The following is a 25,643-nucleotide window of genomic DNA, read 5'->3' as shown; positions in this document are numbered from 1 at the left end:
TTAAAGGCAATAGCTTTCTCCCACGTCCTTTATTTTGTAGGTTGCAAAGTACACGTGCTGCTTCTTTGAGACAGCACTGACCACAGAATGAACAATGACTTTGGTAATAAGAGAACAGTAAGTAGAAGAATCCTGAATCAGCTGGCCTATCTTCTCTCAACTTATCATCTGCTTCTGGATTGCCAAGGAAGAGGATAGACTTGCACCTTACATAAGCATCCTATTTTGGGGTTTGTGTTAGAGCAGCTTGGTCCACTTTCAAACATATACAAAAAAAGAATGAAAATATTAAGATGTTAAGTTTATCTTTTATGACCTTAAAAGAGCCTCTCCTGGCTAAAGCTTTGGGTTTTTACCTTTAACAAGTATAAATAAGGAGCCTCAAATTGAAATGGCTGTAAGCAAGCAAGACCCTAAAGTTACATGTGCCTTCATGAATTCAGTGTGCTTATCCTCAGTCTCAGAAACCAACTTAAAGGGTACAGTAACAGGTATACTCTTTAGGCCTAAATGGAAACATTCAGTTGACATAAATGGTAAGTATCAAGTTGATAAATGAAAACTCAGATGGATACATGTTAACTTCCTTTTATTCCAACATAGATGTGTGTCCACCAGCTGTTAAGATTTTATCTGTTCTCTGTAATCAGCTAATCATAGATAATTGGATGAAGATAAAATAGACTTCATCTCCTTCCATGTGATGCCAAGATGATGATTTTCTGATTCCTGGTGTCGTTCGTTACTCGGCGCTTCAGAATAGTTCTGTGTTGCTAAGACAACAGGGGTACTGCAACAGAAAACTGGGACTGAAGTCAAGGCACTGTAGCTGCCTCAAAGGATGTCATAAATAGTGTTCACAAGGCCTGTTCACAGTGAAACCTACAGCACTTCAATCAGAAAAAAATGATCACATTCCTCCAACATGCTTCCAGTGGACCATGTTGCTCTTGTTGGCTTCCATTCTAAGCTGAAGAGAGCATTGGTGTGTGGACTGAGAGTGAGGAAATCATGATTTCACTTACAGTTCTTAAAACCCTGTGGAAATAACTGAGGTGAATCTGTCCTTAAATTCCAACTTGCCTTTACTCTAATAGCAGCATGTCTAAGTGTGAGAAGGAAGCAAACCCCGCACTGTGCTGTCAGCTGTTTCTCCACTTAAAGTGTGTACCTCGTCTAAACAAGGTTTGATTCTGGGTGGTAAACACCCAGACATCTGCTGAGACCCACTACTATTTGGAATTTGAGTCCATGAACAGACGCAAAGGTGATGGTCTCTTTGATGCACTTTTAAAGGCACAGAAAGCTCAGCAGCAACAGTGGGGTGAACCAGGCTGCATTTCCAGCTCTGTCCCAGCAAACTGAACAGCTGCTTTAACACCCAGAACATCAAGGCAAGGACAAAGGAAAGGAAAACAAAATGCCTGAACTGACTTTGTGTTCTGACATAAAGGGGAGGGGGGAGAAGAAATGAAACATCATTTAACTATAAACTGAAGAGTGTCTTCATGTCATGGAGATCACAGAGAGATACAATCTGCTAAAAAATAACATTAATGAGGCTGGGGATGTGGCTCAATGGTACAGCACTTGTCTAGTATATGCAAGGCCCTGGGTTTAATCTCCAGCACTCCAAAGGAATGAATAAACAGCATAAACAGAAAAATAAGAGCTCTGTGTACTCAGAGCTGGGACAGACCTTCTTCCGAATCATGTCCCTCTCTTAAGAAGTCATCTGACCAAAAATAATGGCTAGGCAAAGGCAGGCAGTGTGGGGGGGGGTCTATTTTCTCAGTCTTCGAGGGAAGGAGACAGAAGTGGCTGGAGATGGAGTTACCACTGTAGAACTCCTTTTCAAGCAAGAGTCACGATACTGTTTAATCATGGAAACTGAAGGTAATACAGTAAGGTCAAGGGTTCTGCAGGAATCCTTACAGTCAAGTAAAAGTTTAATCTAGCAGAGTCAAGTGAAAAGCATTAGACCCTTTTTTTAATACCCTGGTGATCTAAGCATAAAAAAAGGAAATAGAAAATAACACAGACCACTGTATTTTAATATTTGTAAGTAGCATAAATCATAATGGTTTATATACTACACTATACAAATAATATACTGTTACTTTCCAAAGAAAATCAACTTTTATAGGGTTTTCTGAACAGTTACTCCATACAGCTAAGAGCTTGACCCTCTAGCCATCGCTACAGCACGTGGAATGCAGGTGATGCAGTTCCAAGTCTTCCAGCTGTGCCTGTTTTGCTGCCACTGAGGGAGGGGCCTCTTGGAGACCTGTTTTGTGGCCCCTTCCATCTCCTGCACCACCAAAGGCAGGCTCTCAGGTAGGTGAGTGCTGACCAGGCAGCCTCTGTGCTTAGCTTCCCACAAGCCTCCTCCCTGTTAGGAGAACTTGCGCTTCTTCATGGCTTCTGCCTTGACTGCCAGGCTTTTGGCACAGATGGTCAGGACCACGATGAGAACACCCACCACAAACGTCACCACGGGCCAGAGGAAGCAGTGCAGGAGGACAATCTCATCATGTGTGCGATGCAGGAGGACGTCTTCTGGTCTGCAAGGGAGTGGAAGACAGGAAAAGTAGAGCAGTTAACCTCTCAGCATGGCATCCATCATTCTACAGTCTGCAGCCAAGCTTGCTTTCCAGCCCAAGGGAATAATCATTCACCCTTGAAAGCAAGACCTCACTTTGATTATAGATACCACATTTTGTGCTTCAAATCACTTCCAAAAGCTCTTGAATCAAGTAATTGGTACAAATTTACACATCATTTATCATAGCGTTTCATGTTGCAAAATGTCAAAGATGTAGCAATCCTTTTCTATTATTTTCCTCCATTCTAAATTGCTTACCATGTTCTTTCACACTCATCCTTTAATACCCCTGACCAAGGGACTTGGACAGCCCAAAATTTACTGATGGGTGAGTACTATCTAACAAACATAAGCTTAGTCTTAGCACTTAGGTAGATCCCAAATGATCTTAATTCGGGTTGGGGAGTCAATTAAAGCCCTTACTAAAATTAGATTGATACATGGTATTGTTCATAGGCATGTCCAACCTGTAGCCTGCTGGTCACATGCATCCCAGGATAATTGGGAATGCAGTCTAACACACTGGTATACCATAACATCATATCACAATGTCGAAAGGATGGACACCCATGCTAGCCCTAGTAGTCAATTGAGCTTTGAACTAAAGGTTTTATTAATAAAGCAGTGGATGAACTGAATATACTTCTATGTTTCTGTGTGGGACTAATCATCATTCTGAGCCACTGCTAAGTCTTGCAAGGTTTGGGGAGTAGATTCCTATCTTATCGCTGTGTTTCAGTTATACATTTGTCTCTGATAGGAAGGGAAGATGAGAAACACTCCACGTGCCACAGTCTCCCGTCTTTGGCAGTCAGATGCCTGGGAATTCAGCTTCCATAAAAGAGCCTGACATTTAATGAAGTGTTTGCACTCATAGGAGGGTTTGTGCTGTTATACTGCAGTAGTTGTGCTTCCATCAGAAAGAGGAGGTAGAAAAATAATCAGTCTCATGGTCCTGAAGAACATCAAAGGCTTTGGAGTTCAAGGGCAGTGCCTTTAACAGAGATATAGGTCTGGGAGGCACTCATCAGTCCCAGCTCTTGTAATTCTGAATCTGTTTTCCCAGAAGACTGATGAGGACACTGGGTGTTCCTCTTTTCCATATAGCAAAGGCCTCTTGGAGCATCAACAGAAACAGCTGTACACACCAGGTGTGAAATGACCTAACCCTTGCACTCTTATTCCTCTGGTGCATAATTTAAAATTTTACATGTAAAGTGGTTTTTACTGATATTTTATTGCACAGTACTTCAATGAAAATTTATATTAAATGAATGTAGACTATATGAGGCCCATGTCATCCCAGCTTGTAGAAATTACTCCAGTCACATCTTTAGCAACACCCTAGTCCTCAAGATGTGGGCTGCCACTGATTTCGAGGCACACATCCTTTTATCTCCTGTAGGAAGCAGCGGGCTGTGACACTGCCACTTGCCTGCGCGTCTACACAGAGCTGCTGCTAAATGACTGCTTGCGTCTGATAGGAGATGGGAGGGAGTTTGAATACAATCAAAATACACGCTATAGAAATTCTCAAAGAATCAATAAAAATATTATTTTAAAAAACTGCTTGCAACTGATGAAGAACCTGCCTGTACCGCAACCTGATGATTCATATACAGTTTAAAGAAAGTTTTTGCCTGGGGTCTGGTCTGAAGGCGTAGAAACCAGTGCAAAGACAGACCAGGCACGAGAGTCAGAGCCACATTTAGGGTCTGAAATGTGCATCTCCAGCACTGCCATGGATTTTTTCTCAGCTACAGGTGCCCAAAGATGGCAGATGACCTGTCTAAGTGTGCAAGAGAGGCTCTCAGCTGTCTCTCAGGATGATCTTTCTCTCTGGAAAACATTACTCTCCTCCTTCAGAACTACTGGTACAAATAGGAGATTTAGATTCTTCATCAAAAGGGTAAGATGTTCAGCAACATGAACACACTTAGGAACCATATACCAAAAATGGCCGCAAAGCAAAGAAAAAGAGATTTGGATTTTTATTAATATTTTAGTAAATGTACATGTAATTTCCATAAGTGATATGTTTTTATAACTAAATTTTCCTAGTAAAATGCTTCTGTGTAGATTCTCCTTTACATTCTTCCTCCAGTCGTTATTTAGGGTATTTGATGAATCCTTTATCACAATGTTGTGCAAATGAGCCAGTAAAACAGCTCAGACGAAGGGGGTTGGAACCACTGTACTTGCCGTCTGAAATGCAGTTTGAGGAACATGTACCGAAAAGAACGTGAGTGAAAGGGGGAAGAGAGCAGCACCAGAAAATGCTGGATACAGATGCTTGCTTTCCTTAGAGACTTTCTATAATTCTATCTCCTTCTTCCTGGGCAACACTCTTTTTTTTTTTTTTTTTTTTTCTTCTCCAAAGTGGCAAAATAAAATGACTCATTTGAATTGAACTTCAACTGCTTCTAAATTTTTTGAGGGAGAAAAATTCCATATTATTGTACATGCTTCTTTAAAAACCACGTATGTAGGCCAGGTGTGGTGGCGCATGCCTTTAATCCCAGCACTTGGGAGGCAGAGGCAGGCAGATCTTTGTGAGTTCGAGGCCAGCCTGGTCTACATAGTGAGAACCTGTCTCAAAAAGACAAAGCAAAAACAAAACCAACCACGTATGTTTGATCTATTTCATATAGCTCTAATATAACAGTCTCCTTTGACAGGAAAAACTTATTTCTCTGGTCATATTACTTACTGACATAACCTCTATATTTCTTCTTCTGCCCTAAGTTGGGCTCATCCCAAGGGGCTTCTAGTACCTTAACTGAAGGTTCCCCTCTGCCTCAGTCTTCAATTTCTTGCAGAGTGCTCGACCAAAACTATTTGGCTTAGAATCTACTTTTTCCATAGTTACATGGTGGAACTCACAAGGAACTTTGAATGTAAGGAGAAAAAAAAAAGGATGATTACTCTATCTAAGCACTTTAAAAAAGCAAATAAGAGGGTCCTTTTGGAGCATGCAGGATCTGTAATGGAAAGCACTTTAAACCCTGAGTGAGGGGCATGCATAAGTATCATAAACATAGAAGTGCTTCCATAACCTTGGAAAGTCCTTTAGGCAGCCAGCACTCACCTGAGTACAGCTCTGAAAGGACTATGCTGATAACCAGCAATTCTGTTGTCTGTTGTTTTCTTACCATCAGCCTTTACTGAATGTTTGCTACCTGCCAGGTAGTGTGGTAGTACATTTCTTCTTATGTGAGCCTTAAAATGACCTTGTGCTTGAAGAATTTTAAAGATATTGAAGCAAAGGAGTTTGCTAATTAGTTTTCCTAAGCTCACACAATTTAAAAATAATAACACAAGGACTTACACTGCATGTGTATGATTTCTAAGCCTGTGCTGTTTTACCTAATTTAAGCCAGCTTTTCTCAAATCAGACTCAACTGTGGCCCTTCTTTCAACCCCTCCTTTACTGGAATCTGAAGTTGTGGAGTCCAGACATCTGCATTTTTTAGAAAATCTGGAGTAATTCTCTATATACTTGTTCCAGAAGGACTGTATAAAGTTCTAATAATAAAAGAATTGAAGTGTGTACCACAAACAGCCTAATTCTCATTGACGCTTAAGTCCAGGTAATTTTCATGGCCTCTACATGCTTTTATGTAGAATGTATACTACTTATGAATGCTTACTTACTATGTGGCCTTACAGGGCCCACTCATTGGTACCCCAGGATAAGATGGAGATCTGGGAAGGAGGAGGCAAGTATGGGTTAGGAGAAGGGGGCTCAGAAGTAGAAATACACACCATGGTGTGAAATTTGCCAGAGGAGGTCTTTTGTTATAACTGACAGAAAGATACCCTATAGGTCAACAAGCAGTACTAATCAAATGATTTTAAAAGGCAGAGCTTTGGTGTACATCACCCTAAATATAGAAAATATATTCCCTTTGACTTTGTCTCACCAAACGGTAGAGCTTACACTCCATAGTAGGTGTTCTCTTGGCCAGTACGGAAAGAAAAGTTTTTTTGCTATATAAATTATAATCAAGAATTTCTTAAATTTTAACTGTTCATATCAAAATCTGGACAGAGGCTGGGAAGATGGCTTAGTTGGTAAAGTGCATGCTATGCAAAAATGAGAATCTGAGTTCAGGTCTCTGGCACCCATGTAAAAGCTGAACATGGCTGTACAGACAGGTAACCCTGGCACTCTACAAGTGAAGACAAAGGTGGATTCCTGGAGCTCACTGGCCAGCCAGTGCAGCCAATCAATGAGCTCTGTATTCAATGAGAGATGCTGTCTCAAAAGATAGGTAGAAAGCGATAATGGAAGCTATCTGGTGTTGACCTCTGGCCTCCACTTGCACATGCACACGTGTATCTACAGTCACACAAATACTATACATGCACACACAGATACTACATACAAAATCCAAATAGCACTATAGTTTATAAATACGGCATTATGGACATTGGACCAATCAAGAGACAGGATAATCCATTTCAGAGAACTTTCTCCATGGATCCTGCACGAAACAAGACACTCTGCTAGACTTACAATCATAGGTACTTCTCACTTCCTAAGCACAGAAAGAATTCTTATGGAAGCTGCTACAAAGTTGAGATCTGGGCCCATTTTAGCCAGCGATGTAGCATTCTTATGCCAACAACACTTCACTTGCCTTTTCTTTCTCACACATTTGTAGTTGATCTTGCTAAATCCTCTCAATTTTTTTCCCCTATTTTGTGCTGGGGATTGAACCTGGAGCTTTGCATTTTCTATGCGCATGCTCTGCCACTGAGCTCACTGCCCTCAACCTGTGGAAGATGAGTAACATTTACACATCAAGCTTATTACAAACCAGTAGGAACCTCTTAGCTGTCCACACTTACTCATATTTCCACGAGAAATAACACATCATATTATCATTGTAGGTGCTTTCATTTCACGCCTTTAGTGAAATTTTATTTAAAAGTCTAACAATGTTTCATCATTACTCTGATCAAAATAATTCTACAAACACTGGGCATGGTGGCACACACCTTTAATTCCAGCACTCTGGGGATAGAGGCAGGTATATTTCTGTGAGATCGAGGCCAGCCTAGTCTACATAGTGAGTTCCAGGCAGGCTGGGGCTTGGGAGACCCTGTCAAAAAATAATACTACGAGCACAACTTTATTCCCACATGCCAGGCCCCTGGCATGGCGGACAGAAAGCACCAAAAATTTGATGATTTCATCCTTGGAGACTTTCTGAACAGGTACTGTCTAGGCTGCTTTAAATAAATCTTATTTATTATTTATGACATGGCCTACTTTCAAAAAGAATCTGAAAGAGATAATACAAATAGAAGATACGAATAAAGTAAAATTATTAATCTAACAGTAAAGAAAAAGGGCAATAGACTTATGATGGGGGGAAAAACACTAAGAAAAGCTAGCATGATATATTTAAATGAAACTCTCTCAGCCTCCAGGTACCCAAGGATGGCAGGGAAGGACATGTGAGTTACCCAGCTGCTGTTACATGAGAAAAGGAAGCACGAGACTTGGTGTTTTGCTAGGGCTAACATAGAAGAAAAAATATTTCGTGCACTTTTACCTCGAGCAGCATGCGCAGGTAGCAAACTCGTTTCAGAGGACTCGCATAGCAGTTTTCCAAAGCTGAAACGATGAGCGCACTTGAGGTTTTCTTAATATACTGGTCTCAGATCTGCTGGATCAGATAGCTTCCCAGCAAAGCACACAGTTCCTTATACCTGGGAGCAACTGGTTTTAACATGCTTTCAAAATACTAGATCAGCTCAGCTTTTGACACTGGCTGAAGAGCAAATTGTTCTTGACTGCCACTGTAATACCCCAAGCTCCTCCATTTTGTGTAAGTTTAACTGGTTAATCATCTGGTCATAGGACCATCCCTAGGAAGATGGATTTTGTTAAATCGATAGGCGGAATACCTAGTGCATTAATGAGATAGCGTGTTTTACCTGCCTGCTTGGGAAGCAATCATATGACCTTGCAGAGACGGTAGAAAAAGCATGCTTACAAGACCCTCTCAGCACAGATATGGGGAAGTAGGTAAGAAACTGCAACCCAACTCAAGGCAATTTTGGCAACCAACGGCTGCTGAAAGAGGGAGAGGCAGTCTCCTACAAGGATGGGACTCTTGGTAGGTTAACCAGGCTCCAGCAGATGTTCCCACACTGAGGGACATTTGGGGACACAAATTAGACTCTATAGGCCTCTCTCTCTCTCTCTCTCTCTCTCTCTCTCTCTCTCTCTCTCTCTCTCTCTCTCCATATACATATATATATATATATATATATATATATATGGATAGGGGGCGATAAGGGGAGGGTACCTAAATACTTTCAAATTATATTGCATAAAAAAATCACTAGAATTCAATAAAAGATTGATTTTTTTAAAAGAAAGAAAAAGCATGTTTGTTTTCTTATGCAACCCCAGGAAGGCACTAGCGTAGCCAGTCCTAGGGCTGTGGGAAGGCAGGGAGGGACCAAACCACAGAGATCCTGTGGAGTGCTCTTCCCAGTGAGCTGCTTTGCTGTGGGGACCCACTCAGAACCCCTGGAGGTGGTACAAAGGTTATTTTAAGATGAACACATTGAGATTCAACACACAAAACTAATTCCTTCTAGAAATTTCCCTAATGTGAGTAACTGCAGCAACTTCTGGGATAAGAGGCTACCATAAACTTCTTCCCTTGGGGTTTCTTCTCGAAGAAGACAAGGCACAGCTCTTGCTTGAGGTGTTAAACATTATCACATATGTAGCCTCCTAAAAACCCCTCTGTCCTTCCCACTGAAGCCTTTCTTTCCTTCTTTGCCCCCACTAAGTATACATGCCCTGAGCCTAACCATTTCTTACTTCTTTTATGTGAGGGTCCAATGCACACAAAAATATTTAATAATACACATCAATACATTTGTATGTATTTTACTCCCATTAATTTATCTTTTGGAAAATTAATTTCCAATCCTCAGCCATTATACCTGATAGAGTAAAGGGTTTTTCTTCCTCTCCTACACCATTATGAGCCTGGCTTTACCCACGTGGGTTTAGTAATGTTACTGCGATAAGGCCTTTAAAAAGTTTGGGTGGCAGTTATGTCAAGAGCATGGCTTTGCTGCTCTGGAGGGCTCCAACCTGTGGAGGAAATGCTGACTATACTTATATATCTATAAATGTCAATCACACCCTACCATTTCCCTCAACCGTCTTCTCCAAGTAAACTGAGAGTGGCAATGTGTAATTGCACAAGAGTCGCCTATTCTTTGTGGAAGAAGTTAAGTCCAAACCTGTAGTTTGTGAAGAGAAACATTTGCATTTGGCTTTAGCAGGAGATGCAGCAAAGTGACAGGTGTGCTACTTTGGAACAATAAAGGGTTGAATTAATTGTAAAGGGGAGTGAGTATAGTCATGTCCACACTGAAGGAAAAGGCAGGACAGTGTTTGAGAATGGGAACTTGATGAAGACAAACACGGGTTTGAATATGGGCTTTGCAACCTGATAGCTACCTGATCTTGAGGAAAATGCTTAATCTATTTGATTAGATTTTTTACCTGTAAAATGGGTGTATTAGCTACTTTTCTCATACCTAACAAAATACCTGACATTTAAGGAAGGATGGAAGGAAGGACTGACTTTGGCTTATAGTTTAAGAGACACCGTTCATCACGGTGGAGGGCATGATACACTGGGCCCTCAGGAAGTGGGGTCAAGGTAGAAAATTTCAAGGCCCATCCCTTAATCCCTTTCATCTGTTGACATTCCACCTCTTAAAGGCTCCATAACTTTCCAAAACAGCACCACCATCTGGAGACCAAATGTTCAAACACATGAGGGTATGGGAGGCATTTTGCATTTGAACCACAGCATCAGGGATGGTAACACTTACCTTACTCAGAAGGAGTAAATGAGGTAATGGATGGGAGACACTCAGCTTCCTGACAGGAGGACACAGTAGGGGTTGTCCTGAGGATGATGAGCACTACTCATTAAAAAATGATTCTGGAATGTTGGCTTCTCCAAATGTCTTTTCCATCTGAATGATAGAAGGAGGCAGCCAGGGGCAGTTCCTTTGATCAAAGTAAAATTCCTTTTGGTATAGATGCCTTTGTTGTCCCCCAAACCCTTGTACAATGATCAGTTGGCATTCTATCCTGCATGGCAGGCTTGGGGAGAGCAAACTAACAAACAGAATAGGCTTAACAGAAAAAAATGATTTTCTATTCTAATACATCCATGTCAGGTAGAGGTAAAGAAAAAAATCCTCCACAACATCTGAGTGTTGTTAGGAACATAAATACAAGGCATACCTTAAACTCTTCCCGTAAACCATTATTTAACACCACTAGCTTAAGCTGGTAGATGGACTTGGCAAACGTTTTCTAACTAAGATGACTGGTCATCCCCTGTGGTCCCTCCCCAGCCTCCCAGATACTGCCCAGGTCAGCGACTGTCCCCACAGGTCTCTAAGCAGCAGGAAACTGCTGCCACTCTGGGTGGAACAGCAATGTTTCTTTCAAGGTTCTAATCCTACAGCATGCTAATCATTTTGTACACATCTATCTGTTTTACCAACCTGATTCTTAAGGCCCTGACATCAGATACCCATTATACGTAACCTCTGTCTACTATTGGCTTCTATTTGAGATGGCCCCTGAGTTTTGAAAGAGAGGGATCACTGTCAGGATTTGCAACCAGAAGGATGCTTATGTTTTCTGACTTCAAAAACCAACCAACCAAACACCAAGCCAGTTAGTCTTTTTTATATGCAAGTCAGCTACCCATAAAAGGCCTTCTTAGTTAGACATCCTGTTGTTCTTCCATTGAAAAACAATGGAAAAGTGTTAAAACTAGTTAGATATTCCTTGGAATCAGCTCTAAGAAATTGTATTAAATTTATGGGGAACCCTCTTCCTCTCCTACAGAGTATTCTGGCTGCTCAGGGAGAGAACCCTGTGTCAGTCACAGGTTATCTCAGCCTTAGACCAGGACTTCTGGGCCACTAATTTCAACAGAGGTGGCCTGCTTATAAACTGCATCTCAGTTTCACTCCAGAAATGCCCATGGGCGTTTCCTCAGAAGAGTACGCCTGCTCTCTGGAGTAATTCTGTCTGTGGCTTTTCTGAGTTCACAAAAGTTATTCCACAGATGATATAGCTTGTTTTTGGCCAAAATGTTTCACTTAAGTTTTAAGCAAAAATAAACTGGAGAAAAGAAGACAATTACATTCTTCTATTTAAGAAAGAGGTTATTGTCATATGAAGTCTCACCTTGTGTACCAACTTTGTACTTCAAATTTTAAAGTACAAAGCCAGTACTATTTAAATCAGTATTGCAAGATGGACCACAGATGATGATCCTCGGGGAATACTGGATTCCCATCTTTTCCCTCCTCCTCCCCCGCTACCCATGTAACACATAAAAATTCCACATGGAGCAGAACCTTGACTGTAACAGATACCTCAAATCTTCTAGAAGAAGATAATAACTTTGGAGTTTCCTCATTTGTAAAATGGAAAGCAAAGCCCTATTAAGATTGAATGAGGGTATTATGTGGACAGTGCTTTTCTACCAAACTCCTCAGAGGACAGAAGACCCAAATCCAGTTTCCTGACCACAAAGAACTGAGTCAACATAGAACACAACACAGAAGCATCAGCTTTTAGAATCAGCAGCACTTCTGAAGCTCAGTGTTAAGAAGAGCTTGCAGCTGTTCACTGTAAAAGCCATCTGCAAGTTAATGCCATGTACTTGTACCTAATTTATCAACTTAAACCGGCACAAATGGACTCTTCTATGGTTCTACAGGTCAGAGAGTGATATCTGTCACTGGGCTAAAGTAAAGGCACTGGTGGTGCTGCGCTCCTTCTGGGGGCTTGGGGAGAATGCATCCTTGCTGCCTCCAGCTGCCAGAGGCTGTCTGAATTCCTTGGCTCATGGCCCCTTCCTGGCCTTACTCCATTCTCTTTTGCCTAGAAAGCACTACTTCCACCACTGACTGCTGCTCCTAACCACACTGTTGGTGAAGTTTCACAATTCTAATTACCTCTAAGACAGTGCCTCTTTATTTCCTACAGGATTTCCTTTCTGTTTTGTGTCTTTGCATTTCAAATTTAATCTTTATCAAATATGTCCAAATTCTTGATTCTTCTTTCCTCAGGTGCTCAAGATACTAATTCTAGGCACTATATTAGCTTTAACCACAACCTGCTATTACGTCATGTTTGACCATCTTGACATTTTTTTAAGCATCAAATACCCTTCAAGTTTTTTTTAAACCCTGAACTTCAACACCGATAGAGAACTTCCCTACAGGGAAATTCATAGACTGGTTAGTGCACCACATTGTTTTAATAAGTGCTGGTTTCTAATCCTAACACTTCTGTTCTATAAAAACATAGTTTTTCAATTTCTTTATCTAAACCATTCCACTCTTTAACACCCCACATTTTCCAAGCAGTGGTTTTCTCAGTACTATATTATTAAATCAAATTTACCTAGGAAAAGGGAAAGTTTTAAGGGAGGCATTGTGTTCCCAAAGTCTCTTGGAGCTCAGTCCCATCTCACTGCCACCAGCTCCTGAAGAAACACCCTGAGAAGATGGAAATGTTGGTTTATCAAGCGGAAGCTCAACACGTCCCTCTGTTCTTTACTCAGAATAATTAGTTCATAAACATAAGTCTCACGATGTGATCTTGCATGTCTGAAAATTCAGGGTTACAAAGAGGATACTCAAAGCAAACTGAAGACTAGAAAGAACTAAAAACAGTTTCTGTTATACCTGGACAATCTGTACTCCCCTTACTGATTAAGACCAAACAACAGGACCCCTCATTACTCCAAGAAGCCAAACACCAGAGTGGGAAAAGCAGCTTTCTCTCTAGAAAAGGCTGTGAACACTGAAAGCATCAGCCACTGAACAATCTCCAAATGTACCTTTCCTTCCAAATGGTCCACAGTTGGGTGGAGGCTTCTCTTTGAAATTAAAGATGGAGATGGCAAGGGTCGAAAACAGGTGTGACGACTAATCATCACTGTCAACTAGATACTGAATCTCCTAGAAGACTACTGTTGGATGTGTCTGTGAGGGTGTTTCCATAGAGATTTAACTGGGAACCTAAGGCCCACCCTGATATAGGCAGCATCATCCCACGGAATGGGGTCCTAGACTAAGTTAAAAGAGAAAAAAGAGGAAGCCACATGAGCACAGCATTCATCTCTCTGCTTCCTGACTGTGGTTGCAATGGGATCAGTTGCTTCTCATTCCTGCTTCCACAGCTAGGGCCACTTTGGCCATTGACTGTTCTCCACCAAGGTAGACTGCACCCTCCAACTGTGAGCCCAAATAAACCCTTCCACCTTGAAGCTGCTGTTGTCAGGTATTTCCTCACAATGGCAAGAAAAGCAACCAGTACAGCAGGTATCTCCTAGATCTCTCCAACACGGTGATTCTAGGAGGTTAGCGTTCAAACCTGCTTGTTTCAGGTGAAAAGAACTCACATGCTACACCAACAGACTGACTGAACACAGAAAAAGATGCTTCTGAAAGATCGTTTTAGCAGACACATTTTGTGTCATTTCCCTAAACTGAATCATGTTCTCAGCCCTCGCTCCAGGCAAAGAGGACACGGAAAACGAGCAGGCGAAATAATCGCAGATCTCACACTTGCAATGTGGGTGTGAGAAACTGTTTCCAGGGAGAAAATGACAAACATACTGATGCACCCAAAATAAGCGCAGAGCAGGGATTCCATTGGGTGCTTGGAAGGCTGGCAAGAACCTCAGAATTTGGGTTCTCAAGGAAATGAGCTGGGTAAGGAATCCCCTCAAATGTCACAGTATCTCCTTTCCGTCTGTATAGTCCTGGGCATATTGTGTGCAGTTGAAATATGGCATTTAAAAGGAGGTCAAGAAACATTTCCTTCCCCATGATTTCTGATATAAAATCAAGATGGCAAGGGCTTCTTAAATACTGAAAACTGAAGTGGGGGCAGAGCGATGCAGCCTCAGTCGCATCCGTGGGCTTCCCACAGGCATCCCGGAGGACTGGGTGTCTGCTCATCTCTGCTTGGATTGTTTTCCTGGGGTTCCAGGACCTAGAAGGCAGCACACCCTGCTAACCTCATTAACTGTGAGTGGGATACAAAAAGGCTTCAAAGAAGGGAGTGAAAATCTACATCACAGAGTTTCAGTTATGCAAATCTGAAGGATGGGAAGCAAGATCCTGGAGTTCCAGGGGATTCTTTCAAAGGCCACAATATTTGTTTGAAACTGCAAATGCCATAGATGTGTTTGCATAAACAGTCATGTGCATTTGCTTGTGTTTTCACAGATTGTGACAACTATTTTCAGATAATTTCCAAAACAAGTGATTATATTCACTCCTCTGCTTTGCCCTCTCAGCTTGTGTGTGTGTGTGTGCGTGTGTGTGTGCATGTACATGGGTAGGCATGTGTGCCTGCATGTATGTGCAGGTGTGTGGAGGCCATAGGTCAACCTCAGGTATTTTTCCTCAGAATGTCATATTTTTCCTCAGAATGTGACAGGGTCCCTTATTGGTTGGGTACTTGTCAAATAGGTAAGGTTGGATGGCCAGCAAGCCCCAGGATCTGCCTGTCCCTGCCTTCCTAGTACTGGGATTAAAAGCATGCACCACCACACTGACTTTTTGGGGGGCATGGCTTCTGGGAATCAAACTTAAATACTGACTGAGCTATCTCTCAGCCCCTTCTCTGATTGGTTTTTAAAATCCATCTCTATTTTTTTTTTTAGTCTTTTTGAGACAGGGTCTCCCTAGTTGGCCTGAAACTCTGAAACTCACTATGTAGACCAGGCTGGCCTTAAACTCAGAGATTCGCCTGCCTCTGCCTCCCAAATGCTGGGATTAAAGCTGTGTACCACCATACCCAGCTAAAATCTCTATCAACAGACATTCATTTATTGGGATGTGAGTTTGAGAGGGACCTCCTCCTGGGAATAATAAACCATTTTTGCAGGAAAAAAATCCATCTCTAGCCCAACCAATCTCACTATGTACACAGTTTCTGTTCTTCCAGCTTCCGTGGGATACAGTCCTTCCTGTTCAAACCTACTAGGCTGTGAAACGCTGCCAGCCGTGAGGTGGGCCAATACAAAAGGAGCCCAGGCTGGCACACAGCTATTTGAACTCTGAAAAAGGAAAGTCCAATCCCCTGGAATTAAGACCTTGAATGGAGAAGAACCGCTCACTTGCCAGCTTCTTCTCTTTTATGTGTTTCCCATCATTACTGCACTATTATTCTGGCAGCTCTGGAAAAGAAGTTTAAATGCTGTGTCCTGGGGTGGGGAAAAGTCAACTGAACATCTCATCATGAAAGCTTGAAGAAAAGGCCACCTCCTACTATAAAACTGTCATTCTACAAAGTTCCCAATTGTTAGACAATGGTTCCCACTGCAATGTATGGTATACCCGTTATTTTAAAATTAAATAATTAGCAGAGTCTATACACTTTGCTACTGCCTGCAGGAAAGTAGACATAGGCTAGCATTCTACCCAGGCTCCCGATGACTCATTCATTGTAAGCCCTAAATTACATATTGAAGTGTACAGGAATTAAAGCTTTACGTTCACCCTTGTAGTCTGCTGTGCAACGTGTCTCTTACCCAAAATGCATTTAGCAGATATTGAACTATTTCTGACTTATAAAATTAGCTAATTTAATTTTGAGGCTCTTTTCCTAAATGGTAAGTTGCTCATATATGTTTGGAGAAGGAAAGCACTATTGAGAAACGCACCCAGCAATTACAACAGTGGCTTACAACGGAACAACAGCATTTAAAAACTTAAGTAAACAGAAAGAGCCGAACAGTCAAGCTTACTTTCTCACACAGGTGCTAGTCATGCAGGTGCTACTGGCTTAATTCTATCCTAGAATGTATGATGTAACATTCAATAAAATAATGTGTACATATTTGTCATCAAGCTGATGGTCCAAATATGGTGTAAAAAAAAAAAAAGACTTTGAAATCCTTAAAAAATGTCTATGCAGAAAGTGGTATGTATTCCTAGAGAGGTAAGTTTTCTTTTACCATTTGAGCAGCATCACTATTGTGGATGGGGGCTATTCCTTTACTCAGGGTATTAAAGTGATGTCATGAAGCAAAGCCGTACATGACTCATCACAGACACGCACAGGAAATAAGCTTTTCTTGTTGTATACTTCTAAGATCTTCTTGTTGCTATCACTGCAGAATTCAGCTGGAGCTGATTGGCATGCTGGCCATTTTGTACTGGATGTCACTAAGCAAACAGCTATCAGGGTCAAAACTACTCCTCTCAGGGCTAGAGAGGTGGCTCAGTGATTGAGAGCGCTTGTTGATCTTCCAAGGACCTAAATTTGATTCCCAGTACCACATCAGGAATCTCACAACTGTCTACAACTCCAGCTCTGGGGATCTGAAGCTTCTGGCCTCTGTGGGCACCCACACATGTGAACAGTCCCCACCCCATCACACCATACACATAATTAAAAATGATTTTTTTAATTAAAAAAAAATTCTCTCTAAATCTGAAGCACCAAAATGGTTTAGAGATGTAGATTTTGAACACTCCAAAAAAACTAAAAAAAGCTTGGTATCTAGCTCTGTTTCATCCAGCCGCTTAACATTTGCTTAACACCTACGACAGGCAGACACCCGGATCACCCTTGCTTGCTGGCTCTCCCATCAGCAGTAAACGTGAGGGCAGGAACACTCTCTTCTGTCTACACTCCCACTATGCAGCACGACACTGGTACACGTTTGAGATGCTCTGTGAACGCTTATACTCCTTATGGCTAAAATCCATTTCAAGATGCAATGGAGATTTGCACACAGTGCAGAGTAATGAAAGAGAAAAGCATTTAAATTTGCCTGGGGAAATAAACAGGAAATACATTGAGAAGATGTGAAAGAACAAGAGTGTAGAACAAATGGATAAAAAAATTTAAGGGAAAAGATACAGCACATACAAACGCACAAATGCTTTGGTCTGGCATTTCTGGTCATTTTGCCATTGGTAGACATGAGAAAATGTTACAGTAACAAACTCACTGATTAGGCTTAAAAGCCCCTTATGTTACTATACTCCAGCGTGGACTAGAATCCTGGCCATGACCAGTGGCTTTTCAACAGGGATGTTAACAGGTTGGACCCTGGAAGCTGTGTTAAAAAGACTGAAGTTGATCTCAGATTTGAGGAGGGCACAACAGTGAATTCTGGAGACTAGAAAGGGGAAAGTGAAGGAGGCTGGTAACAGGAACCAAAATTCAGTTACACAGGAGAATGAGTTGCAGTATTCTACAGCCCAATGTGATGACCACACTTTGCAAAATCCTTTTATACACTTTACGAAGGACTTGAACAGATGCACATTTATTATGCACCAACTTAAAGAAAGATGTTTGCATCCTGGCTGCTACTTGCCAGGCCTGAGATTTGGTAACTGCTCAACCTTTCAAGGCTTCAGTTCCCCTGTGTATAAAATGAAGACAGTGGTAACAGTGCCTGTAGCATTACTGTGTAGTCAGCACGTTAATGTATATGAAGCATGTTAATGCTTTCTGACACAGAGGAAGTGGCATATATGGGTGTTAGTTATTACTGGATGAGACAGAGTGAAATAAATAGGTCTATGTTCCAGCATTTTTAAAGCATATTTATCATTACTTGGGTAAGAGAATTAAAGTCACTTTGACTTAATAATTAAGATGGTACTTGGGGGCTGGAGAGAGAACTCAGTCAGTGAAGGACTTGCTTTGCAAGCACGGGGACCTGAGTTAGATCCTGAGAAGCCGTGTAAAATAAGCCAGGCATGGTGGTGCATGTTTGCAGTCCCAATGCTGGGGAGATGGAGACAGGCAGATCCCTGGGGCTTGCTGGCCAGATTGCCTGGACTACATAGCAAATCAAGGCCAGTGAGAGATCACCTTTCAAGAGAAAAGGTGGGCGGCATCAAAGTTGCCCTCTGGGTGCCACATGCATGCACATGTGTACACACACACACACACACACACACACACACACACACACACACGACAGTATTGGAACAGACTAACCGATATGATAGGTACTAGAATCAATATTCAAAATTATCATATGACTAGAAAAATCCATTAAAAGCAATAAAGTGTGTGTGTGTGTGTGTGTGTGTGTGTGTGTGTGTGATAAATTAAATTAAAGCTGGGCATGGTGGTCCACACCTTTAATCCCAGCACTCAGGAGGTGGAGGCAGGTGGATCTCTGTGAGTTCAAGGCCAGCCTGGTCTATATAGAGAGTTCCAGGTCAGCTGGGGCAACAGGGAGACCCTGTCTCAGAAAAAGAATGAAAAAAGATTAATTAAAACCTGCTGAGACCAGAATGCAGTTTAGGAACGGGGGAAACTTGCTTTCAGAGAAGCCATGCAAGGCTAGGATGGGTTCAACAGTGCAGCATTTGCCTAACATGTCCAAAGCCGTGGGTTTGATCCCTAGCAGAGAGAGAGAGAGAGAGAGAGAGAGAGAGAGAGAGAGAGAGAGAGAGAGAGAAACACCACACACACACACACCCCAGACATGGAAGGAGGAAACCTTGTTATCAGCTGTGTGTGAAACAACAGTGTATCGAAGCTACCTACAAAGTTAATGCCCTATGAGGTGCTCTAGACTCAGTTTTTGTGTCTGGATTCAACAGTGCTAATGGAAAAGTTCTGCTCCATGCTGAACGGGGGCTCAGGGTGCAGCAAGATGGGCATCAGCTAGACACAGTGCATGTCTGCAATCCCAACACTCAGGAGGCAGAAGCAGGAAGGCTGCTACAAGTTCAACTATAGTCAGGTCTACGTCTCAAAAAACAAAACAGAATTAAACAAAATGAAAGGGAAAGAAAGAAAAAAGGTTAAGTAAGAAAAAAGAGAGAAAAGAGCAGCACCACGAGGTGTTTGCTCCAGCCTGCTGCTCCCTGGCCTGGGACTGTAAAGTCCTTGACGCCCAGTCTGCCTGCACATTGAGACTACAGCAGTAATCACAATGAATGCTTTATAACTGTGTTAAAGTACATGTAAAATAAAATTTTCCAATTTAAGCGCATGATTCCAATTCATAGATTAGATTCACAATGCTGTGCTACCATCAGCTCATAACAACAGAAACTTTATCATATGGCACTCCGCTGCCAGGATTCCCCAGCCCCCTTCCCCAAGAGGTCCTCTGAGACCTTTCACTCACATTCTGCCTCTATGAATGTGCTAGGAATAGATATTTTCCTAGATGAATTTCTTGACAATTAAAAATGTTACAAGATGGGATAGGGAGGAGAAGGTTGACAGGGAAGAGAGGAGCAGAAGGGGAAATGGGGAGGAGGAAGAGGAGGGAGAAGAAATGATGAAAATGATGTGGTGGGTATTCATTTGGGATTTGTTGTGCTTTAAATACAAAATGTCTCCCCATAGGTTCATGTGCTTGAACACTTGGTGGCCAGCTGATGGTGCTATTTTTTGTTTGTTTGTTTTTTATTTTTGAGACAGTCTCACTATGCAGCCTTGGAACTCACTATGTAGACAAAGATGGCCTCAAACTCAAGAGATCTGACTGCCTCTGTTTCCTGAGTGCTGGGACTAAAGGTATACACGTCCAGGACAGGCCTTTGTTTGTTTTGGTGGCACTATTTTGGAAAGGTGTAGAATCTTCAGAATGGAGAATCTCACTGGAAGAAGTGAGTCACTAGGCTTGGGCTTGGAGGTTTCATAGCCCAGGCCCACCTCCTGTCTACTCTCTGCTTCCTGACTTCCCACCTCTGACATAATGCACTCTACCAGCCATCTCACATTCAGGGCTGGTATGCTTTCCAACAGTGACAACCTGCATGCCCTTGAACTACAAAACAAAATAAATCCTTCCAACTCTCAAGTTGCTTCTTGTCAAGTATTTAGTCACAGCACCACAAAAAGGTAATACAGGGTTAGAGCAAATGACTGAAAAGGTCTCCCAGCTGTACAATCTGAGCAGTCTGTGAACCCCACGCTGTATTCCACATGTGCTACAGGCAGTCCTTCTGGCCCATTTTATCTAAGATGAAACTGAGGTAAGGGACCTTCAGTAAGTAGCCCAAGGTCATTCATGGAGTCAGGAACAGAGCTATGCATAGAACTGAAGTCTCCTGACACACAGCCCTGCCCTGCATTCCACCAGCTCACGGTTCTGCACTCTGTGACCTACTTGTCTTATGGTTCTTGTATTTTTCCTTCCAAATTCCCCCCAGGGCTTTCTTTTAAGGCTTCAGTAAATATTTTAAGTGAAAAGTGATTTGATAATATCATTTTTGTAATTTTATTGCCGTGATGTATAAAAGCTGCTGGAAGATGAATTTGCTAGCATCAAGACATTCTGATTAACCATCAGAAAATAGACCCTCCATTTCACATTTTAAGTTATGCATGGTGTTTGGGTGTCAAACTGAGAAAGAATGTTGGAGTGAGTTCCATATATATTCTGCAGCATGCTAGAGACATGGCAAACATTGCTTTTTTTAAAGTACAGATTTGAGAACAAACAGAGCCCTCTATTCTGATGTCACCTCTCAATATGGAACCAGACATGAATGTAGATGGAAAAGACTCAATTTGAGTAAGATTCCAGATTCACTGTTTTGTTTTTCAAGACTCAGGATGTGTCACTGAACTCCACATCTAAAGAGAAAGTCAATATAATATGCTCCTTTTAAAAAGAACTACTAAACCAATCTAATCATGGACTGTAAAGTAATATTTCTCACAGAAAATAGAAAACAAAATTAGTAAACAAAAGTTTATCAAATAGAAAACACAGTAGGTAATAACTTATTCAATCGTCACCAAACTACCCTATGCAGTTTATTTAAAATTCAGGTCTGGGTCAGGGAGCTAGCTAGCCATAGAAGTCTGACTACCCCAGAACCTGTGTTTAAGCAAGATGTGGTGCTGTGCATCTGTAGTCCCAGCACTCCTAGTTGAGATGGGAGGTGGCACTCACAGGCAAGCTAGTGTGGAGTACACAGTGGAGCAGCAGAAACACACGAGACCTCACTGAGGTGGAAGGCAAGTCTGTGTGGGCATTTGTCCTCCTGCTTATCATCTGAGAGTTGTATGGTGGCTTTTGCACATTTGGAGTCCAAGGACAAATGGAAGCTGGTGGAAGTGATCTTGAATTCAGAAAGCAAAGCCTTCCAGAGCTTTCCTCTCCCACTGATGCTGTCTCCCATAGTCACCCAAGGCAGAAAGCCAGAAGTCATCCATATCCATCCTCCTAAAAAAAAACATGTATATCCACATACGTCTATGGAGTCCCTCTCTGCTTTCCTTGCACTAGTCTACCTCTGTTCAAGTACTTTTCATCTCTTCTCTAGACAGGTACAATAATTTTCAAATGGTTCATTACTTCTTCCAGTTTTGGCTTCATCCAGTCTACCCTCCATGTTGCTGCCAGACTGGTCTTTTTAAAAAGATGAACATGATTATCACATGTCCCCACTGCACATAGACTAAAGTCGAGAGCCCTTAAACAGCAAAGGACACAATATTGTCTCATTCACCCTGTTCAGGTTCATAGCTACTTTTCTTCCAAGCACATAAAGCTCCATATATTTTTTCTAGTTGACCTAGGTATTTCAAGCCTCAATGTTTGGACATGCTACTGTTTCCAATAGAATTCCTTTCCTTAGCTTTATCTGGAAAAATTCCTATTTTTTTAACCTTAAAAATTAAACAAACTTTTCCTTTGTGAAGGCTCTTCTTTCTCCAATCCTTATCTCCAGCCAAGTAGATATAGGCATTATTGTGTGTGTGTGTGTGTGTGTGTGTGTGCACGCGCACGTATACATTCCTCTAACACTGATACTTGCCACATGTGTTCCAATTATTTTACACGTCTGCCATCTGTGCTAAGCAGTTAAGTTCCTTGCAGACAGAGGCAGGACCTTACCATCAGTAATCACTACAGCTTGTACACAGCAGGTGACTAAGGAATGCTTTATTGAGCACATCAGTTGACAAGCACGGTGGTAGCATTTTTATGCAATCTAGGAGACTGAAAGGACAACATTATAAAAGTAAAGTGATAATCTATTTTCTGGCAAGATCTTTGTAGCCTCTAAAATGATTCTGTTTGTTTCATGGTGTGGAAATAGGTATTTATACTGGGGAATTCTCCAAATAACTGGTTTCACTTTAAAGTTAAACAATAAATAAAAATATTTAAAATATCATTGGTAAAAACCCTTCTAAAATGTATTATACATTTTCTTGCCTTTTAAGGAGAGTATGGAGAACCAAACTGAACCTTTTTGATGACTCAGTGTCATTACGAAACTCAGTTACTGTTGAGGTAGCAGCACTGTCTGCTCCTCCACTGAGGGGCTCCAGACTGTTAACCATTTAGCTCTTTCCTGATTTTCTCTCTTACATCATTAGGATTTTATAAAGCATCTTAAGTTATTCTAATTGCACAAGACTTGAGAATTAGAATCATAAAGCTTAAGAGTGTAAAGGAATTGTAGCGATCATTCAGTCTGTCAGTCTATCAAATTTTATATGTTGGAAAACTAAGCCCTAAGTAAGCAAGCAGTGCCTTTTCTAATCGATTGCTTTTAATTCTCTATTCTAATGGCTTTCAAACTGCCTTCTACTCATGTGAACTCAGGCTGTTATGTTCATCTGTCTCCAAAATGTTAAGACTGAAAATACATATTCCAGAATTAGAATGCATCTATTCAGTGTCCTAAATATAGCATATTTACTTAAAAAAAAAACAAACACTCTCTTGTTAGTTGTGTGTGTGTTCTATTATTTTATCCATTAATAAAACTCCACTTACTTATTCATTCAATACCTAAGCCTTCAATCAGAGAATAAGCAGGCTGCTGACTCATTAGTTGTTTCTTAGTTGTTACAAATGTATAAAGCAAAGGAAGGAAAACTAACATGACTACTTAAGAGTACAGTGCTGTGGAGATGTGATCTTCGGCAAAACTAAAACCCTCAAGATAGACAATAACACCCTCATTTTATACATAGAAAACCAAGACAGAGAAGTTGAACAATTTCCCCAAGTTGTAGAGTTAAGAGTATAGGTATGCACCCAGCTACCCAATGTCACAGAGTTGATGCCTTTAACCAATTCATATTTTGCAAGAGGTGAATACACATATTCATCCAAGGCTACTGGAGCTTGACAAAGCAGCCACAGTGGTGTGGAACACAGTCAGGAAGCAAGTAAGGACACTGGCTGAGGTGAGAGGTCACACAGTAATATTTGGGGTGAATTTTGAATAGCAGTAATGAAACACCAGCAACACTTTTATAACAGGCACTAGGGGAAGAGGCTGAGGGTCTGGACCACAGCAGTGGCAAAGGGTGAATTCACAGAGGTGATGAAAGTGCCAGAGGCATTCATCTGAGAGAGAGAGAGTGTGAGTACAAGTCTGTCGTGTGTGCTCTGTGACCAACCACCCATTCAAATGTACAAAAAAAGTATTAAAAAGCTGATAAAGAAAAAAAAAGGAAAGTTCTCTGTAAGAGTAGAAAGTTATTATTATTATTTTTTTTTAAAAAGGGCTGATCACTTCTTGTCCTTAGATCCAGTAAGGAACGAGTAACCCTTTCCTAAGGAAATGTGCCATTCTTCAAGCCATAGCCAGCTAACACAAAGATGAAAGATTATGTGAGCCTGTTCAAAGCAGTTTTCTGGCACTTGAATAGAGATGTTAGAGAATGTTTGCTAAAAGGGCCTGAGTTGGTTTTGCTGGAAAAAGATAAGCTGGGCATGCTGAGGAGACATGGTATAGGGAACTTAAGTATTCCTCCAATATAAAAAAGCTGTCCACATGACAACATTTGGACTGACCTTTCTGGTTGCTGCTGGCTGTCTGGCCTTGCAGATCTCCTCCTGAATATGGCTCGCCTCCATAAGGCTTAAACCGTGTAAAGCCAAGACTCCAATAATCTCTGTCTTGGATTTTAAAAATAATACCCTTTCTTGAAGATGGAACTTCCTTGCTAACTCTGCTCCTTAATTTCCTGCATTTGTGTGAAATCTAAAGGTTACTTTAAATATAAAGTTCATCTTATCAAGAGCATCTGGAAGTGGATACAGTCTATTTTAGCTTCACATTCAGCAGTTGTAAGACGTGCACTCGGAATGGATGGCACCAGGGAGCTGCCATTTCACACTCTGATGGCACTCTTGTTTCCTCTCACGTATGTCAGGATATAGGAGCCAAAGTGAAACTCCTGCTTTTCCAGAGCCACTTAAAAATCAGGGCTTGCTGCCAGGCTGTGATAGACCACCCTCACTTTTATCTGTACTTGACAGTTTGGGGACAGGACAGCGAAATGAAGGGTTCAGAATGTGTGTCCATTTTGATGGAGGTGTGACAGGCTTAAGTTTGCCGTGTTGAAATTAACACAGAGGTATCTGTGACACACTCAGAAATACTTATTTAGTCTTGGCATCTATTCCTGGCAGTTTCTAAAACCTTCTAATTTCCTGATTAGGAGAAGTGAGAGAAGCATTCCTGTGTTGTTCACAGGAAGCCCCTTTAAATCACACTGGAGTTTATGCTAATGGTATGGCTCTGGGAGGGTAGGGGCATGGCTTACCAGAGGAACTAACTTGTAATCAGAGGGCTAGAACTTTCAGTCCTGCCCCCTGACCTCCCCTCCATGGAGGCAGAGGGACTACAGGTTGATTTAGTCACCAGTTACGCCTATGAAATGGGGAAGCACCAAATAGTGGGTCCAGAGAACTTGTGGGGTGTTGAAGAGGTGCCTGGAGGACGGTGTCCAGAAGAGGGTGCCTAGCCCCATGTCCAAATTCCACCTTGCAGTTCCTGAGTTGCATTTTTATTTTTTAAATATTTTATTATTTTTATTTTATGTGTATGAGTGGATTGCCTGCATGCATGTGAGTGCACCTGAGTTGTGCAATGCCACGGAGGGTCAGAAGAGGCTGCTGGATCCCCTGGGACTGGAGTTACAGACAGTTGTTAGCTGCCATGTGGGTGCTGGGATTGATAACAT

At 41.6% G+C, this 25,643-nt stretch overlaps 1 protein-coding gene across 1 annotated transcript in view; it reads right to left on the bottom strand.

Moving 5' to 3' along the window:
• Positions 1–1,995: 1,995 nt before the first annotated feature.
• Kcnmb4 (potassium calcium-activated channel subfamily M regulatory beta subunit 4) overlaps positions 1,996–25,643 on the bottom strand; it is a 90,926-nt gene continuing 67,278 nt past the window's right edge. The window contains exon 3 of the mRNA XM_008830043.1: positions 1,996–2,564. Coding sequence (XP_008828265.1) covers positions 2,396–2,564 — 169 coding nt within the window. The 3' untranslated portion in view covers positions 1,996–2,395. The remainder of the gene's footprint in view (positions 2,565–25,643) is intronic.

The sequence above is a fragment of the Nannospalax galili genome, unplaced genomic scaffold (genome assembly GCF_000622305.1).
Source record: "Nannospalax galili isolate Female #2095 unplaced genomic scaffold, S.galili_v1.0 scaffold74, whole genome shotgun sequence".
Lineage (NCBI taxonomy): Eukaryota > Metazoa > Chordata > Mammalia > Rodentia > Spalacidae > Nannospalax > Nannospalax galili.
This window is presented reverse-complemented; position numbering and strand designations above follow the sequence as displayed.